This window comes from Notothenia coriiceps, unplaced genomic scaffold (genome assembly GCF_000735185.1).
Source record: "Notothenia coriiceps isolate Sejong01 unplaced genomic scaffold, NC01 NC01_scaffold00038207, whole genome shotgun sequence".
Taxonomy (NCBI): Eukaryota; Metazoa; Chordata; class Actinopteri; order Perciformes; family Nototheniidae; genus Notothenia; species Notothenia coriiceps.
The window spans coordinates 106,036-125,253 of NW_011370908.1; the positions used below are offsets into that span (position 1 = coordinate 106,036).

At 42.0% G+C, this 19,218-nt stretch overlaps 1 protein-coding gene across 1 annotated transcript in view; it reads right to left on the reverse strand.

The window, feature by feature from the left end:
* magi2a (membrane associated guanylate kinase, WW and PDZ domain containing 2a) overlaps window positions 1-19,218 on the reverse strand; it is a 45,212-nt gene that overhangs the window by 8,595 nt on the left and 17,399 nt on the right. The window contains exons 6-15 of the mRNA XM_010797628.1: window positions 15,533-15,564; window positions 12,199-12,400; window positions 8,955-8,996; window positions 8,747-8,862; window positions 8,287-8,479; window positions 5,702-5,941; window positions 5,069-5,254; window positions 3,869-4,085; window positions 2,937-3,162; window positions 1,929-2,081 (exon numbers count right to left, since the gene is read on the reverse strand). Coding sequence (XP_010795930.1) covers window positions 1,929-2,081; window positions 2,937-3,162; window positions 3,869-4,085; window positions 5,069-5,254; window positions 5,702-5,941; window positions 8,287-8,479; window positions 8,747-8,862; window positions 8,955-8,996; window positions 12,199-12,400; window positions 15,533-15,564 — 1,607 coding nt within the window. The remainder of the gene's footprint in view (window positions 1-1,928; window positions 2,082-2,936; window positions 3,163-3,868; window positions 4,086-5,068; window positions 5,255-5,701; window positions 5,942-8,286; window positions 8,480-8,746; window positions 8,863-8,954; window positions 8,997-12,198; window positions 12,401-15,532; window positions 15,565-19,218) is intronic.

Genomic DNA, 19,218 nt, shown 5'->3' on the forward strand with positions numbered 1-19,218 from the left:
CCCCCCTGCTTCACCACTCAGCCCTTCAACAGGCTCCGAGGTTGGCTAATGGGGAGGATTCAGGGGGAACAGGACAAAACACGGCGGCCAATTACGCTAACAAATGGAGAAGTCCTCCGGTAATGGCAGGGGTAATGAAAGTCAGGAGCGGACTGCAGTCGGGAGAGGGGAGTCATTAGGTGTCATTACAGCGGCCTGAAGAGAGGGGGTAGGCAAGACACTTCCATCATTACTCCTCACCTCCTAACAGCGGCAGAGAGCGATCTCCATTTTCATCTTTAATAAAGAGGGAAGCTGAATGGACGCCACGAGAATGCTGATCACGGAGGAGGAAAATTAAGGAAGTGTTGAATCTACTTCGGCCCACGCACGATTTTCTTTCATTGAAGGTTTTAAGATTAGGGAGGTAATTAAATGTGCTGAATGATGTTTCATAATAACCAATCACTTCATACAATTCTCTTCAAAGCCTCTGCACTGCCACTTGAATTTGGAATTAACTAGTCAGAATTAGTCTCTGCTCCTTCCTGACTATCATGGGACAAAATGTCTTTTTTCCCTTCTTAAAGTTGTGACAAAGTGCCTGTTGAGGAGGAATGGACTTGGATTAAAATCAAAATGTCAGAGACTGAAGAGTCACCATGCTAGTGAGCTTTCTGCACCTTCAAATGTGTCAAAGCACCTCTCAGGTCCGAAGGGACAGGCGTGTCAAATACCCATCAACCATTTTCTCACATTCAAATGCAGATTGATTCCTCTCTGCATCCGGCGGTGTGGATCAAAGTTTCCTCTGCACCTTGTTCTCACACAGTGACGAGGTGATTTAGCATTACTCTCCTCTTTAAAAAGGAAAACTGTCCAGGCCTAAAAAGGTAAAAACTATAATAACAGATTAGAGTAAACACACATTTGTGCAGAAAGACTGTTTTTCTTCTTTCCAACTTACTTTATTTCCCACAGCAGTTTTGGAGGGGGGAGTGTGTGTGGGAGAGAAACTGTGGGATTTTAGCCTTTGCCGAACATGCACAAAGACCTATATAAAGACAATGCTGGGCCTCTTAAAGTCATGTAAATGGACAAACACTTCTTCCACCACTGATCAGACTTTCTAGCAGCTTGTATTCTGATTGTAGCTTAAGAGAGATTCCCTCCTCCACCTGCTTCTACTCCTTATGGACTTCATCGACTACACCACTGAGGAGGAGGGAAAGTAATATCTCCCCCGGGGCACTTTGCGCACATTATCCTTGGCAGGTTCATTATATATCAAGAATGTAAAGCAGACCAATGCTATCAGCAGCAGCCATAAAGAACAGAGGACATCCAACCGAGAGAGAAAAGAGAGAAAGAACAAGATCAAGAAAGACGTGCGGGATGCAGGATTCATTCTGTATTTAAAAAAAGAAGAAAGCTAGGTAAGTTGCAATTTATGTTACTGGCAGCAGAGAACGTAGAGCAAGTAAGGTGGAGTTACACAGCAGTTTCAAGGGCTTTGTTTCAATTTACAAGTCTTTTTAAAATTGAAAATAAGTGTCTGCTCTCTCTGACTAAATAATAGAGAAGCAACAACTGTATAGCTCGAGGGAGAATTGTGATGCTATGCAAACAGCCAAGTCAGTTAGCCCAGTTAAATGCTTTATCTAACTTAATCTCTCAGAAAAGTATCTGATACTAAAAGCAAAGCAGATATGTGTTTTAGGCATTGGGAGGAGACCAACTTCTAAAAATAACTCATCAAAAAGGACGAACCGTCTCAGAATTATTTTTGACAGATTCTTTCCTAATCGGCTCTGAAAAAGTTGCTGTTGCAGCTTTGATAACATCGGACAATTACAGAGAGCTTCCGCCGTGTAATCTGGGAAGATAGAAAAAGCAGCGTAACCTTTTAACAGAGGCTTTCTTAGAGGAAATGACATCATCAGACGTACCCTCATCCTCCCGTTCCGGATAGCCGGCCCGTCCTCTGCCAGCCGCAGGACGAACAGGTCCATCTTGTACTCCCGGCCTCCGCGGATGCTGAAACCGAAGCCTTTCACGCTTTTATCCAGCTCCACTGTGAAGAAGTCGAAGTCCTGCGCCAGCTGAGAGCAGCACAGATCAGATATGATTACAGTCCATGTTATCGCAGGAGAAAACGGGCCATTACAGCAGAAAAAGACTCACGACTCAGCAAGAACACTAAGTGAGTAGGAATGTAGCAAATGCAAGGTAAACAAAACAGAAACGTAGAGTTGTTTCATACATATACACCTACCTTATTATATTTGGTATAAAAAGGTAAACAAGGGAGCTGCTAACATTTAAAACAGTTTATTGAAAGTACCCAGAAGTATGTCAGTACTTTGTTTACTCAGTTTCAGATACACAAACAACACCAAAGGGAAAATAAACCCTAATGCTGCTGTGGCATTTGACATACATATAGTTATGTAATCAAAGTTTTTATCCCTTATTTCCTGCTGCCTGGAAAAATTTAGTCTTTTTTATGAACTACATTGAGGTGGACAGTTGTAGCTTTAAGTATAAATACATGAATACAATGTGTACAAAAACAGTATTAAGCTATAAAGAGGTAACCAGAATTGGAGAAGTCTAAGGTAAATAAATAAGTAACAAGACATAAAATGCAGAAATATAACAAATATGTTTGTGGTCATTTTAAACATTGTCATCACAGTTGTTCTAGCAGAGAGCAATTACATTTTCGTAAACTCTACAATACAACCAAAACAATGAGCTAAAAGACGCTGAAGCGCTCTGCACACATGAAGGGAATTGTAGAGCTGGGTGATCATTCTGTGGGTTTTCTACTAAAAGCAGCAAGCAGTTATTACATCCATTATGAATGTACACATATTCATGTATGCCCTCAAATAACTACTGTCTAATGTTTATAAGAGCCAGTATCAGTCTTCTGTGTTGGGAAACATCCTTACCTGAACTGGAGGCATCCGGTAGTCTGGCATGGCGAACGTCCGTGTGTCAGTAGCTAGTTGTCTGTAATCGAGCAGTGGAGGGTGTCTGTACTCCAGCGTGGGGGGCTGCCTGTAGTCTGCCACAGGGGGGTGCCGGTAATCCACCGGAGGCTGTCGGTAATCCGTGAACGGCGGCTGTCTGATGTCCGGTTTAACATCTTGCCTCGCCTTCACTTCGGACCTGTAACTAGCGAACCAATCAGAATGAAGGAAGAATCTCCAGCAGGATTCTTTATATTCATTTATATTCTGACTAACTAACTGGGTCACCATGTGCTGATAGAGATGGCTTGTTTTGGTTTGCACTGACAACCATCAAACAAGATTGGGACTTTTCTCATCACATTAAATTATAATAAAAAAACAAGTTCTCTCAGAGGCTGGTGAGTTCAAACATATTTAGGCACCGTGTAAAGAAGAGAGGAAATGCAATGACATTGTAGATTTTGAACCCCTTTAGCGCTTGGTAAAATATTCAACAGATTTCTATAAAGATGCTATTTAAGTAAATAATTTAGCGCTGCATAAGAGTTAAGTGATGTTATACAACAAAGTGAGGAGAAAGAGAGAGTGATGAAAAAAGAGAGGAGACGACGGAGTGAGTTAGGAAAAGTAGGAGAAACTATAACAACAAAAAAATGTTAAGAATGAAAGGTAGAGAGAATGAGGACATGTGATTCTCTCCTACCTGTATCCTCAGAGGAACAGTGTTTGCCCCAGAGACAGATACAGAGCTTGTCTACAAAAATGCTTCACTGCCTCAGAAAATCTAGACAGCTGTGAATTTGACACAGTAACACGGCGTGAGGATGAAACAGCTGTCATTAGAACTGTTTGCCGCCACCTAGAGAGGGACCTGTCTAGCTCTGTAATCCTCATCAACGCTGTCTAACCTGCTCTCGTGGGTGTAGGTCGGAGGTGGGGGGGCGGGCAGCTGGGTGACGGGACTCTGGTGGGGCGCGGGGTTGGGCTGGCTGACAGGAGGGTTGGGGTCCGGGGCCGCGGCGTTGGGCTGCGAGGCGGCGGTTGCCGGCGGGGTCTTCGGGCTGTGTTGCACCGCCATGGGGCTCTGCTTCTCTGAGCTGGGGGCTGAGGGGGGGTTGCTGATCTCTGGGATTCAGAAAGAAGGAAGCATGGGAGACATGGAATGACACTTTGTAGGCTTTAAGATTGACATTACATTTTATTTAGCTGACCATTTATACAAACTCAAAAAAGCAAGAATCCTGAAAGTACATTAGCTTAAAATGAGAAAACAATTGTAAGTGCTACTGTACTGGCAGGGGCTGCAGTCTGTATGAACCCCCAGCTGCTAAACCATTGGCAGCCCCTTTGCTCTGACAACTCTCCATTAAGGCATGTGTATCAGTCCTGAGTGTACTTTTGTGTATTTTCATGTGTGTGATGTAATGTAAATAACAAAAGAGTGAAAATTGAATTGCCCCTCAGGGATTTTTACCTTTTCTAAGTGCTCCCTATTGAGTTTTAGGAACCTTATTATTAGATAAAATGTGGGTTTTCATTCTGCGACCGAAGAGGTGTGGACATTCAGCATATCAGGAGCTTGTTTTAGCATTTAGAAACCAGGATAGCAAACAGGCTTGTTTTTGTTGAGGAGAGCATGTGTCCCACTTGCAGTGAGCAAGCATTTTGGGCAATACAGTTCTAGATAACGTCTTTGTTACACTTACACCCATGTATTAAGGACCGATCAACCATAATTATCAACAAATATATACAAATGTGTCCGTCTTTCAATGTATTCTGAAAAAGTAATTCATCAGTCTTAGTAAAAGTCACTCTCGCTCTCTTTTGTGATTTTGCAGTAGCTATCTGTTGCACGGATATGAAAAGAACCTGAAATGGCGCACATTTAGTAAGAGACGGTAGGTCTGTTCAAGCGTTTGCATGCTCACATGTCGATTCAGTGAAGAGAACACCCTTCATGAAAGTGACATTTAATCCAAAAAACCCCCCTCATATTACAGCTTTGATTTAAAGGAGCAAAAATCAATCCCTGTCATTAGTCATTGTCTAGCCAAAGCATTGCAGTTTTAAAAGTCCTCATCTATCACGTCCACGTGTCCTCTCACCTTCCTGCGGGATGATCCTCAGGCTGACGCTGAGGCCCGCGTCCTTGATCAGCTTAACGATGTCAGCGTGCGGCATGTTGACGATGGACTGGCTGTTCACCGCCAGGATCCTGTCTCCCACCTTCAGCTTCCCGCAGCGGTCGGCAGGGCTGCCCTCGATGATGCGGCCAATTTTATGAGGCACAGCTGTCGGAGGATTCAAACACAAACACGCTGCAGGTGAAGACGTGCTTGGCGGAAGATTGCAGGATTACGCCTGTCTGTGCTCACTCTCTGACTGACTGAATATGTTTCTGTCTCTATCATTTTGCTTTTCACCCGAGGCTTACGTAAGGCATCCAGCCCTTTTTTTCTTTCCTTCATGTGTGTGGGCGATGCACTGATTCTCACAGCAGAGATGTGTGTGAGTGACGTACCGTGGGAAGGCATGTATAATTGAAGAGACAGAAAGAGAGGTGCTTCACTTTCAAACGAGTCATGACCTCTACACTATACTTAACTCATATTTCATATCCACCACATTCAGTGGACATGAAACGCGTCTGAGAACTTTGACACCAGGTTTAGCACGTAGGAGAGGATGAGCATCTACTTGACTCCACGAAACACTCGTAGAACAATCAGGGGACTCACGGTTGGTGCTGGACACCTCGGGCCTGTTTAGCGAGCTGATGATGACGAAGCCGAAGCCTTCGCTCTCCTTTCGGTTGATAATGACGTCACTGGGTTGCGTGTTGGGGGTCGACGTCCTGTCTGAGGTGGCGTTGGGGGTCTGGTTGATGCTGTTGGCGTAGGTGAAGTCGGTGCTGCGTGGGGAGCTGTGCTGCGTGGAGACGGAGCCCGGGCTGCGGCCATTTTCTGGACAAGACTCACCTGCAGGGGGAGGGAGAGCGCTGAGTGGGTATAAACCTACACATAGAGTAGTGTTTATTGTCATAGGCCTTATCCAGGGGTCCCTGTGTTAGTGTTGTACTATATCTTGTTGAATGGAACATTTTGATTATTTATCTTTTAAATATCCAAATTCTACGGAAGCCCTGAGAGGCAAGTGAGAAGAAATAATATTGTGCTCTTTATTGTCTTCAGTGTGAACAGGATATCATTCTCTAAATGTTTTGTCATCTGTGAAACCAATTACAAGAAAGGTTAAACAACAACCAAATATATAGTTACAGGTTAATGTTAGACATCAAAATCCTTCCCTAGTAAAAGTAAAGTAGCCTTATTAACAAAAGCTATTTAAAGTATAAAAAGTAAAAGTACTAGCTGGTTCTAAGAACTTTATATACAGTTAAATAGTTTGTCATACATAGGGGGCTTCTTCAAAGGGGACATATAATACATCAGAGAGACATTTAATGGAAAGGTCAGAAGAAAAATGATTATTATTATCATTCATTTTGGATAACTTCTCCTCGTGGGTCTTGAATAGTTGATTAAATGACACATCTGGTGTAATCTTTAACAATGTCATTTTATAAGATTGTCATTAGCAATTATGTTTTTCATTTCAAATCTTAAAATGCTAAGTAAGTTGTCACTATAGCAGCATTTTAAAAGGATCAAATGCAGCCTGTCAATCACTAAACCTATAATTGAAGACCATTTTGGTTTCCTAACACTGTGCTGTGAAATTACCCCTGCGATAGAGAATGGCTTGGGTAAATATAAGGAGAATTCTGTATCCCTAAAAACATTTTTTTCCTCCTCCTCTTGTAAAATTAGACAAGCTGTTTCTCATCCTTGTGAAGAATCAAGAAGCAAAAACAAGACAGAAATACAAAACAGAAGAGCATAAAGCAACTGTCACAATGTGGTAAAACACATCATTAAAATGCAGCGGCGTGTCAATCCAGCCGCAGCGTCTCGCACCTGCAGCTTTTTTGTGTGTTTGCATCCTGACATACTGAGCGATCAAACCTGTGTTGGTGTTGTTCCGAAGAATCACAGAGGAGCAGTGCTGCGGCTTTCTGTAGCTACACCGTTAGGAATTCAGATTGTAACTTATGAAGTGAGAATTGTCCCTTTATAAAAAAAGGTATATACCCACATGTAGCACCTTCTTACATCAACACATGGTTACTTTTTAAGTGGAAAAATTGAAAAAGAGAATGAACTGTGGTAAAGTGGGGGACTACCCTTTGAGTCTGACACCTTGCAAATCGCTAGTGGGAGTCAGACAATTAGGATGAGAGTCAGGCTGTGAAAGAGGCCAGGACACCAAAAAGAAATTGACAGAGAGGGTGGAAAAAGAGTATGAAGAAGTAGATTGGTGAGAAGAGTGTGTGCATGTGTGTGTGTGTGTGTGTGTGTGTGTGTGTGTGTGTGTGTGTGTGTGTGTGTGTGTGTGTGTGGGAAGGCAGTAATAATGAGAGCAGGGAGGCCGGAGTTCACTGGAGGAAGTGCCACCGCTCTCCAGGCTGAAATGCAAAGAGGCTTGAAGGAGGACCACTGAGCACAGGTGTGTAAGAGCAAGAGAGTGCTAATGTGTTTCTTGGAAAGGCTGCAGGGTAATTACTCAGAAAGATTAGTGCTTCACTTTTCTGACAGATTAAAGGCTGTTTCCTGAACTATGATAGGACAAGAATGGTGGCGGCGAGGAGAGCGAAGAGACACACAAAGCAATTCAAGGAAATGGAATAACTGACTTTGGTTGACAATAAGGAAAGTATTGAACACCACACATCTTATCCTTTAGGGGTATTAGCTCAGTATTTAAATATTTCAAAACTACTTCATGGTGTTGTATCAGTTGTAAGCTATAAATCACTTTTGGGTGTAACCTAAAAAATAAAAAAAATTGACAAAAGCAGCACACCTTCACATTTTAGAAGCTTGAACCAGTGAAGGCTTTTCACATTAAAATGTATAGGTACAGATGGTTTTGTATGTTTATATTCTACATTTCGTATGTGTTTTAAATTTTTTTAAATAAACATTTGCTCATTTATTTTATACCTGTCTTTTTGCTTTTAATGTTCTTTGTTAAGCACTCGGATTAGCCAAGGTTTCTACCACACTCACATGTGAATTATATGGAATGTCTGTGTGTGGAAAAAATGAAAACCAAACAATGTCTGGAGTTCAGCTTGAGAAGTTACCGACAGTCATCTATCACAATTATTGTTCAATATTTCTTAAATAAAATACAATGTCTAATTTGAAAGGAAAAACGGTTGCAATTTGATGAGTGAAAAGCAACATTCCTGAGTGCTCACCTGCTGCCTGGCCCCTCCTCCTGATCACCAGATTCACCTGGCCGTTCCTCGCCGCCCCGTGCATCAAGTCAATGACGTATCTGTGCGGCTTCCCCACCACCGGGATCCCGTCCACGAACAGCAGCTCGTCTCCGGGCCGCAGGCGTCCATCTAAATCTGCTGGACTCTTCTCGATGATCGCCCCTATCAAGATCTGTTATTACATGTAGAGTGTTACAAACAGGAAGTGGACCACAAAAGAAAAGTCTGTGAATATCACATGCAGTGGGAGTTAAAGTGTGTTGTTATACTGATTTGTAAATTACATGATTTAAATGTGGTTTTTGTTACTTTAACAGACAGAAAAAGACACCAAGCACAGCCAGCACTCTCTCAGGGGTCAAAGGTCAGGGGTTAGGTGTGTGTGTGGTGGGTTAGAAAGGAGAAAATGACAGGGTTCCACGCCCATCGCCATACGAGCCTTCTCACACGCCTCCGGACTCACAGGCTGCCCCGCCTCGTCCCCGCCCAGCACCCTGAAACCAAAACCGGACTTCTGTCTGCGCAGGTGCACCTCCATGTCCTGGAACTCCACTCCTGAAGCATCACAGAGAATAAAGTCATGCTCATTAAAATAGTTTTCAGTGTATTGTTTTATAACAGTGTCCCAGCAGGGAGGAGGTTTTTACCTGAGGAGTCCACAGGGAAAATGGTCCTTGGTTGCCCAGGTTCTAGAAAAAAAAAGACGTTGGAAGAAAGCATAAACAAAATGCACATTTAATGGACATACACTCACACCCACATTCACACGCATACAGCACACACACAGCACACACACAGCACACACACAGCACACACACAGCACACACACAGCACACACACAATCCCCCATAATGGCTAGAATGAGGCAGAAACGCACTGCCTCAGCATTACTGTCACCACAGAATTTCAGCATCATCCATTAAAGTCAGGAAGTGCTTACAGCGTGTAATATACCCGTCCCTTATTTACAGTGCGAGGTGAGGTGCAAGCACTGATCTGCAATCATTGGCTTCACACAACACGATGATCTGCAAAGTAGCAAATTGAAACCCAACCGCAGACAAGTGGCGCTGAATGAAAAATTGATTCCAATTGTTACTGTTTTAATCACACTGAGCGCTCTGCTGGGACTCAGCGGGAGGAAAAAAAGATCATGAGAAGAGAAAGGAGGAATGACACAGCTGTTTCCACAGAAACCACATACTGCGCTTTTTAGAGAGATGGTGAAACAGGAGAACAATGAATATTTTAAACCATGCTTTTACTGTCAGAAATCCTGTCAACGGGATTTTCAGATTTCATTCACATCTCAAGATCCACTTCATGGCAGTTTTTAGCTTCCCATCATATCAAAAAAAATATATCAGCAGATAAGGTTTGCCTAATTGTTAAGAATTTGAATATTTTCTCTCCCTTTGTTTCTTTAGTCATTATTTTAGTTGCTGTTCTTTAATTTTGGCTTATACTTTCTCTTGTTCACTTACAATGTCATATGATGGAGGTCCAGAATAACTATATAAATACAAATAAATCCACCTTTCTGAATAACATCCAAGCCTAAATATACGGAAACATGTGTTTTTAGAAAACCGCTCCATTTACCAGGTTTAATACCTTATATCGGCCTGTCTTGAAATCATGAGGGAACATTAAAAAGGCTGGTTTATCCTAGCAGAAAACATGTCTAACCATGCAGATAGTTTGGCTCTGTCTCTAAAAAAATATCACCCACAATATCCACATCCCTTCCAAAATCATTGACTCTGGATAATCAGATAACACTGGGAACAGTTATAGGGACTAAAGTAGTTCCTCTGAATAAATACCCCCAAAATATCAGCTCAACCACTGCAGGCAGGCAGAAATGAGTTTTTTTAGCTAAATGCTGACATTAATGAAAAGGAAATGAACCAACATGTGCTGTGAAGTTTGATCCCCTGTGGCTGTGAAGCTGCCAAAAAGGTCACTCTGCTTCACCCTCACCAACATGAGGGGATACGGAGCATTCCTCAAACTGGTCTTTTACTATTCCCTGCTGAGCCTCATTAGAATCAACCCCTGACCTTTATTGAAAGGAAGACAAGAGTTACACTGAATCCAGGGCAGCAGAGGAGGGAGAGACGATGAGAGGTACAGAAAGACAGAGGTTTGATAAGGAGACTTTCTGACAGCCACGTCCTCTTGAATTAAACACCAGTCAGCTCTGTAGAAACTTTGACTATTCCGTGTGAGCAATGGCCACCTCAGAAGAAAGACCTCCACAAAAGCTCCACTCACTTTTTCTATGTGTAAATTAAACGTTATTAAAAATGGAGAATTTCTACTATTACGTATGGTGAGTATTTAAAGGGGCCATATTATGCTAACTTTCAGGTTCATATTTGTGTTCTGTGCCTGTACTGTGACATGTCTCCATGCTTTAATGTTCAAAAAGCTCTTTATTTTTCTCATACACCTCTTTTCGCCCTCTGTCTGAAACCAGAGCCCAATCTGCTCTGATTGGTTAGCTGGCCAGCTCTGTTGTGATTGGTCAACCACCTAGCCAATCATGTATAATGTGTTCGGAGTGCTAGCCAATAGGAGCGCTACTGTTACATAGTGATGTCACTATGTTCAGGAAGTAATAACAGGGTCCAATAGAGCGATTCCTCTGGAGGGAACTTTTGGATTTTAGCCTTAGCAAACCATTTACATCCACTAAAACCTATATAACACACGGCAGGAAAGGAAACCCTTCCCCAAAAAGAACATTAGGGCCCCTTTAATAAGTATTTCCAGTATTTTTGACTACCTGAAGGCAGTGCAGTAACTACTAATTCAATAGTTTTTGGGCAACTTGTTTGGAGTTAATAAAATAAAAAAAAAATTCTTTTGGCATTATCGTGAAAACAAAAGTGTACTCATTTTATTTCAGTTTGACTACTTTTATGCAAAATAAATAAAATATGCGCCATGCAGGGAATATGGAGAAGGCCTTGAAATGGCTGTATAGTCTCTAATGTTGGGAAATATAATCAAGATATTTATACAAACTAAATGAACTTGGACTCATGACCTCAACATCCTCACTACAGCCCTGCATACCAACATCAAAAAAGCACATTTAGTAGTTTTCCACTGCCAAAAGGTCCAACAGGGCATCAGAGTTTTTATGATGCAACCCGATGATCATAAAAAGAAGACATCACTTTTTCCACATTTGACAAGTCAGAGGATGGTAATACTGCTGGCCCCAAAGGATTTAGTCTTTAAAAGAAATCAGCTTCTGCACAGAGTGTTTGTTCATGAACACATCTTGTTCATCTTTGTTTACGCTGTAAACTGGCAGGGTTTCAATATCAGGATGTAAAGATCCTTCCAGTCGGTAAAAAGGCTGAGCTGATGGCAGCTTGTGTTGTGTACGCATTTTAACGGGACGAGATAAAAAGAGATAATAGGAATTAATAGCTGCAAAAGGCAATAGAGAAATAAATCTTCAAAATGCTTGTAAAACTGAGGAATAAAATGAGCAACATATCTCTTAGTTTGATTAAAATACTTTATATGCTTATTATAGTTTATTACAATCTGTTTATTTTTTATGCACGTATTTTCCTATTCCAGCAATGTTTTATCTAATGCACTATTTTATGTCTTTTCTTGTTTAGCATATCTTTTGTTGCATGGTGAGTCAAAACTAAGCTGTAGTTATTGTGCATATGATATTTTATAATCCCTTTTTTGATGTGTAGCTTCCAAAGTGAACAACAAAAAGGAATCTGTAACTCAATGCGTGTGTGTGTGTGTGTGTTAGAGAAAATAGTGATGAATCGCCACTACTCCACCTTCCAATGAGTGCACCGTCAGTGTTTGTCACAATGCTACCCCGGCAGTATGGTCTCTGGTACTTACGCCTACTCTCATAGATTGCCCTGGACTTCTCATAAAGGTCAAAGGGGTCGGGTTTAGCCAGGGCCTCGGAGGCTGAGTCTGGGACCGAGGCCCTGTGAAGATGGTGTGTTGGGAAGGGGGCGTTGTGGGGGATAACTGGGGCTGACAGGCTGGTCTGAGCGGGGCAGCCCTGGCCCTGTATGGACTCCCACTGCTCCAGCACCTGCAAAGCACAGCGGTATGATGGGTAAATGTTTCACTACCAACTTCCCCCTTTGTAACACAAGGTTTTAGCTCGGTGACCTTGATTACAACACTAAAAACTTAGTTAGCTTTATGACTTCATGAACGTTTGCTAATCCCTACTCTTAGCTACCGTTGCTCCTCCTGTCAAACCTTCTCTTCTCACAAAGCACACGAGCAGTTTAAGATGGTCGCCGATCGACTCAGAATTTGCGTTGTATTTCGATTTTTCGTTTACAGAAGCAGGATCCTCACTTAAAGCTGTATGCCAACGCTAAATATAGCAAGATTGTTGAAAAATGAATTATCTAGTTTTCAGCTGATTTGTTTAAAAATGAATAGCCTTTGAAAAGGACTTTTAATATTCACCAGGCTTCATACAGTACATCATGGAATGCTAAATAATTGAGGCTAAATCTTGCAGGGGAAATATCACCATCCTCACCAGCGACACAGACGCAGCATTGCTCTTGTATACAGCTAGTTAGCTCTAGTGTATTGTTATTTATTTAAAATCTCATTTGAACATAATTATGGATGATTTGGATGCTCATTATAGAATATCATATTTGACATGCAACACAGTGCATTATAATAAATGTAGTACATTTATTTCTGACTGGAAAAGGGGATTTGTAAATGAGTAAATGGACGGCATTTACAGGGAGCACTGTGAGTTCGTAAGCTAATTACATGTCCTTCGCCTGTTGAAATGAATAACACCAGGTTAGCTAATCAAGTTAGCCAGGCATGCTAATGTTTATTTTATCTTTAAGCCAATAAACACATTGTTCAATTCAATTATTAGCTTTGTTTGTGCCTGGTTTTCAAACTGGTTTAAAAGAAAAAGGCACAAACAACTTATTGTCCGATTATTGTTTTGGAAATGAAGAGAAAGCTTGACAGGCTGCATAGTTATGAACGCTAAGCTATGATTGGACGAACTAGACATTGGGGGGTGGGGTTTAGCAAACAGTCAATTCATGTTCAACAGGTGGTAAGTCAGAAAGTTAGTTAGGTTAGTTCTTGAAACAAGCAGCCTTTAAATCCCAGGGTATATGGAGGATGTGTGTATGGAGAGGAAAACATATATAATAAGGTGGAAAACAGATAAATATGACCTTCATTTGGTTGGGAATTAGAGGATGGCAGCATGATGTTCATATGATCCTACTGGCCAGTGAATTGGCATTTCTGTTTTATAAGGTGATAATAATTGTATTTTATATCCAATCGAAATTTGTTTAATCCAGAAACACATTGGTTAATATGCTGCCGAGTGTTTGAGGTGACACTGGCAGTTTTGACAACACCAGTCACTCAGTGTCAGTCTCGATGTGTCAGATAAGTCAGGCCGCTCGAGTCACAGCCTGACACAAAGCAGATATAGCCAAGATGTCAGAAAGTGTGAGAGACGGATCCGGAGGGAGCCACGGCATTTTTGAAAGTGAGACGGCGAGACTGGCTGCATATGGCTCGCTTTGATATTGAGAATTATAGGGCTTCTGGTTCAAGATGTACCGAGAATAAATAGACGCTTCATAAAAGCTCCAGGATGGATTCAAAAGTGTTTCCTCTCTTTGTGGTTTCTTTGGAGTCTGCTATTGATGTGAAGCACGTCTGCACAGAGCAGGCTCCTGAGACGGGGGACCTTGTTAAGGCTGAGATTAGACTCCTGCATCTCTCTTTCTCCTTCTATACATGTCTTTGTGTTTGATTAAGACTGTTGAGGCAGGAACACTTTAGCTGTAATCTAGCTGGTCAGATCAATGGAGGACACTGCAGGCAGGTCTCCTTTATAACACAACATTATAGGATAGAGACACCTGCTCATGCTTTTACGCTAAGTGACTAGATTTGACTGACAAACTTGATAAGCTCATTTGCAAATAAAAACTCTGGGGAGCGGCAGGCGAAGCTCAACTGTAGGTCGATATGACAATTAGGCGATTCCCTGTCTTCCCTTATTAGTCAAATTATTCCATATTTCATTCTCAGTGCTGCAGAAGTGTTCTTGTAACAAATGATACCCAATTAAACTGAGAGTGAACTCTGGTGTGCGTGGGGTAGAGCAGCGGGGGGAGAGGGGCCGGGCGGGGTGAGGCGAGGCAGCCAACAAATGAACACTGGGGGGGTGAAGAGAGACAGAGAGAGAGAGATGTGAACAGACAAGACGGAGAGAGAGGCTCTGCATGCCGTCTGCAACTTTGTGACTTTCAAAGCTTTTCCCCTCAGTGCCCAGAATTACAATTATTCTGAGGGACACACAAAAATGATCAGGGAGCAGGAAGGGTGAGGAGAATGTTAGGTGCGTTGAAATGTACAGGATGAATGTTTAAGGTGTTGTAAGTTAAATGTGGAGTGGGGACAACATGAGCCGAGGTCAGCGCCGGGAGGACGTCCACTTATGAAAAGGATTACACACACAGCCGCACAGAGAGAAACAAAGAAAGATGGGTGCGTGTGCAGGCATGTGAGTGTGACAAACACACAGAGACAAAGGGAATCTGATCTAAGAGGATGTCGGGTGGATAGAGTTTGTAGCGTGGCCACAGGGACAGCAGATGATACTCAAGTCGAGTATTTATGGTGGCAGCAGAAGAGGGCGGATGCAAGTTCGCAGAAAGGCAACATGAGGGTTTTTAGCTTGATATGACAAGAGGAAAAGTGTGGGCTACTATGAAAGTGCAAAAAGCTTTTGAAAAATGGTTATAAAAAGAGGACACAAGAGGGATGAATGTATATGGGTCATGCCAAAGCAGTTAGAACAGAGGCTTAGCAGCACTTTAGCTGTAGCATTATTCAATTGCCCTCAGAGCTGGTGACCCTGATGGCACTGACTCGGGTTATAAATTAGCCTAAGACTCCCGGGATCAGGACATGTGATGTTATGAGGCGGACACTTGACCTTTTTTTAATCCTGTGACGATAAAGAGGAATATTAAGGGCTAGCTATTGTAAGAGGCATGGATACATAGTGGATCATCAGTGGAGTTAGTACAGTCTTATTAGGACATATGTTATGCATACTGCAGCCATTTGAAGTTAGAATTGTTTATTATTAATGATTAAGAAGCAGAGCGTCCAAGTTTTGGGGGCTGGTGGATGTTACCTGCTTGGGGGTCTTCCAGGGTGAATAGTGACCTGCAATGTTGAGAGAACAAAAAGGTGCTTTAGACTGAAAAAGATGGATGAATAGATCATGAGAAGCGTGGTTTGATTTGAGCAGCAAAAGCCGATTTCAGTTGGTTTATGAGGATTACAAGATGAATAAAAAAACCGTTATCAACATAATTACAGACAAACCAAAAGAAAATAAGAGTAGGATGAGGAAATGACTAAGAAAAGCACAATGGATTTAAACGGCGTAGAAGGATGAAGCAGAAGATAGCAAGTAGATATCTTTAAGGCACCAACAGATTGCGAAGTTAGAAAGATAACAATGTAGAAAAGACACGGTATGATCGTTTGAGATGTCATGTCATTGTTAAGATGGTCGTGAATAACATGACAAACAGTGATCGACAGGTGGCATTGACGATATGAAGGAAAGACTTTAAAAGCAGCGATGATGTCATCTTTTCCGACAGGGGTAAGGATTATTTGGAATGAGTTATTTTGGGGATTTATATTAAAGAGATGTTTTCTATTAGTAAAGAAGAAAATCACCATAGTGAATATCATGATATTAAAAGCGCATTAAAAAATGTGTTGGCAACTAGGGGGAAGCAGCTCACAGTATTGATCCTTTAAGTCCACCCATTGCACTCCATATTGATGACGATGGACGGTTTACTAAATGTACAATTTGGCCCAAATGTTTGCTATGTCAGATTTTTTGTGTGTTATGCTAGTAACGTTGAATGTTTCCTTTTGACCCCAAAAAGGGCTGAATAATGAAGACAATTCAACCTAACCGTGAAATAACAACTTCCGGGTTCATCACGTGATGCAATTGAGCGCAAACATACTTTTTCCTGATGATATTCAAAAAGAAAAATCTGTAAATCCCTTGAAACAAACTGACTCGCGTAACATCACTTGAGGAAGTAGTACCAAGAAAAACCTGTAAACAGACTTCGATTAAACAGGTTCATTTGAGCGTTTTCACTAAGTGTACTAATGAGAGCAGTAGGAAAACAAGGGGGAAAGGGTGTCATGTGATCCATTTGTTTTTGAAAATATCAGCATTTGTGGGTATACTTTATTGTCACTGCTTAAAAAGTGGGTTTTGAAAATGGAACCACTTTCACTTAAGAAGTTTCAGGTTGACTGTACCTCACAATAAAGTGGTTTCCGTTTGTCATAGAGTGCAGTAGGTAAAGGCCACATACTCTCATTTTCCCATTCATCTCGCTTTGACCTTTAAAAACACATTTGTTGTTTACAACATTGTTCAAGCACAACACCCAGAAATCTAACTCGGTTGATGAAAGAAAACAATCAGTAGAAACAACAACAGCAGCGGCAGCTGACATTAGTACATGCACGCACAAACACAGATTAATGAAACGTATGCTGCAGCTGTTTTTATAGTCAAAGTCACAGGAGCATGTCAAACACGAGGCACACACTCCGTCTCCCTGAATCAATTTCACTTCTTCCTGTCTTTCAAGTGCTGCCACACTCTGGGAAGCGTACGCAAACAAACGGATCAAATTATGGGGTGAATGCTCCAAATATGCGTTCATGGTGTTGCTTTGGCGAGACTCCAATCACACAGTGAAAACATTTGTCTCACTGAGCCGCCGGTGGAATAGCAACAACATTAACAATAGCATTACAAAGACATTCAGCAATGTTTTTCAGCTTCTCAGTCAACAAAAAAGCCAAATAAGATTTCAATTCAAGAGGATTTTTGCTTCAATGAAAGCCCTCCCAAGCAGGAAAAGAAGCAACATCAGAGCAGAGTGTGTGACAGCACCTGATCCATGTGCACAGACAGAGAGGAGGAGCTCTACAGGCATCACTGACCGAGGAGATCCTCAGGGCAGAGCTGCTGTTGACTCAGGCGTGTCAGACATTTACTTGGACGAGGGTGGCAGAATGCCCTATGGGTAAAAGTTAGAAGTGTAAAGAGATTGAAGGAGAGACTAACTGTCGAATAGGACTTTTTTTTGCTTCGGAAGATTCCCTAATGTAGTGAAATGACTTGGAAGTACTTAAGTTGGAGCCAGGATAAGAGCTGTTTGGATTCTCTAGGTGATAGGGAAGGAGCTTCAATGTTAAGAAAATACTGTCCCACAATTCCACGGGCCCAAACATTCAAAGTGATGCACCATTAGGCCATTCATAGAAAATACAGATCGAGACCAACAATGCTAATCATGAACGTTTCTGGTGCTTATTGAGAATGTTTCCTCTTATGCAGTAGGCTGTCTTACCAAAGTGCTTATACGTTTTGAACTTTTAAACAAGATGTTAAACCAAAATACGAACTTCGGACGTAACTGTTGAAAAGAGGATCAAATAAAGTCATCAAGTTTGATAGATTTGTGTGTTGTTATCTTGAGACAACCTATCAAGTAATGCATGTATTGCATAAGATGTTATTTATTTAAAATCGAGTGGACCTGATTTGTTGTGGCTATTCGACCACAGCCCGAGAGAAAGAGCGAGAGAGTGAAAGGAGCTGACCGTGGTGCTGAAACTCTTCTATGAGTGTTATCCTTTTGTAAGACCAGGAGCGGTGAGTGTCTCGCTTATTCAAGCCCCCTAATAAGAAGAGACAAGTCTCTAAGTTCATAAAGAGTGTTTGTGTATCTTTGTTTCACCCCCCCACCTCAGCCCTTAGCAGGTTATAATGGCTGGGATTGGTTAAGGGCGTTCCCTGCTTTCAATTTCTACCCCTAACTCCAATTAAAGAGGTTTTTACTGGGGAATCTTTCCAGATAGCTTTTGTGCTCCGGTTGTGCCAAAGAATAAAACAGAATTGCATACACTCACAACCATTTGACACACATAAAGCTTCATTTGTTCACTGATTGAAAATCACAATCTCCTTCATTTCAATGGGAGGATAATGCTAGCCCTTCAATTATTCAAATGAGCCAATGATAACACTAGAATCGATGGGACTGCGCATGAATCTTTTATCTCTATTTTATGAGGGAGGCTGGCAGCGTCAAATAACATCCATAGCAGAAAACCGATTCTATCCACTTTGATTCAAATGCCCGTTCCATGTTAGCCCAATGTGATCAGAAAACACATTGTCATTGTAGCTGTGTGCAAACCAAATGATTTAGCAAGGCACACGATTGAACACGCATGATAAAGCTCAAAATAGAACAATGGATTAGACCACGCTCAGGCAATCACCGGGTAGTCACTCTATGTCATTAAAACTCAAATAAGAGCGCTTGATTGGCTACTGCTCCCACACGCAGGGAGGAGACGCAGAAGTTGCTGCTTTGATTTTATTTTAATGGCAGCGAGGCCAAACACAATTAAGTTTGTTTAACCCTTTCTGCTCTGATCTAATCTCCGCATGTCATCCATCATGCTCCAGGCTCCTTGGCTGTTTCCCTGGAGGCGACCGGACGGGTATCGATCCCCGACTGGCAGCTCCTCAGGTTTGCCGGGGGAAAGAGCTGTAAGTGTGAACATGGCCGACAGTCTGTGGTGCACTGGCAGGGAGCCGAAGTCATCACTCTCCTGCTATCTCCTCCCTTTCCATTCCTCTCTTCTTTGTTTCCAACTATTCTATCTTGCACGAACACTTCCGATGAATCACTGTCTCGTTACACAGCCATTCCCTGGGAGGCTGGAGGAGGCTCACTGAATCAAACCCTCCTT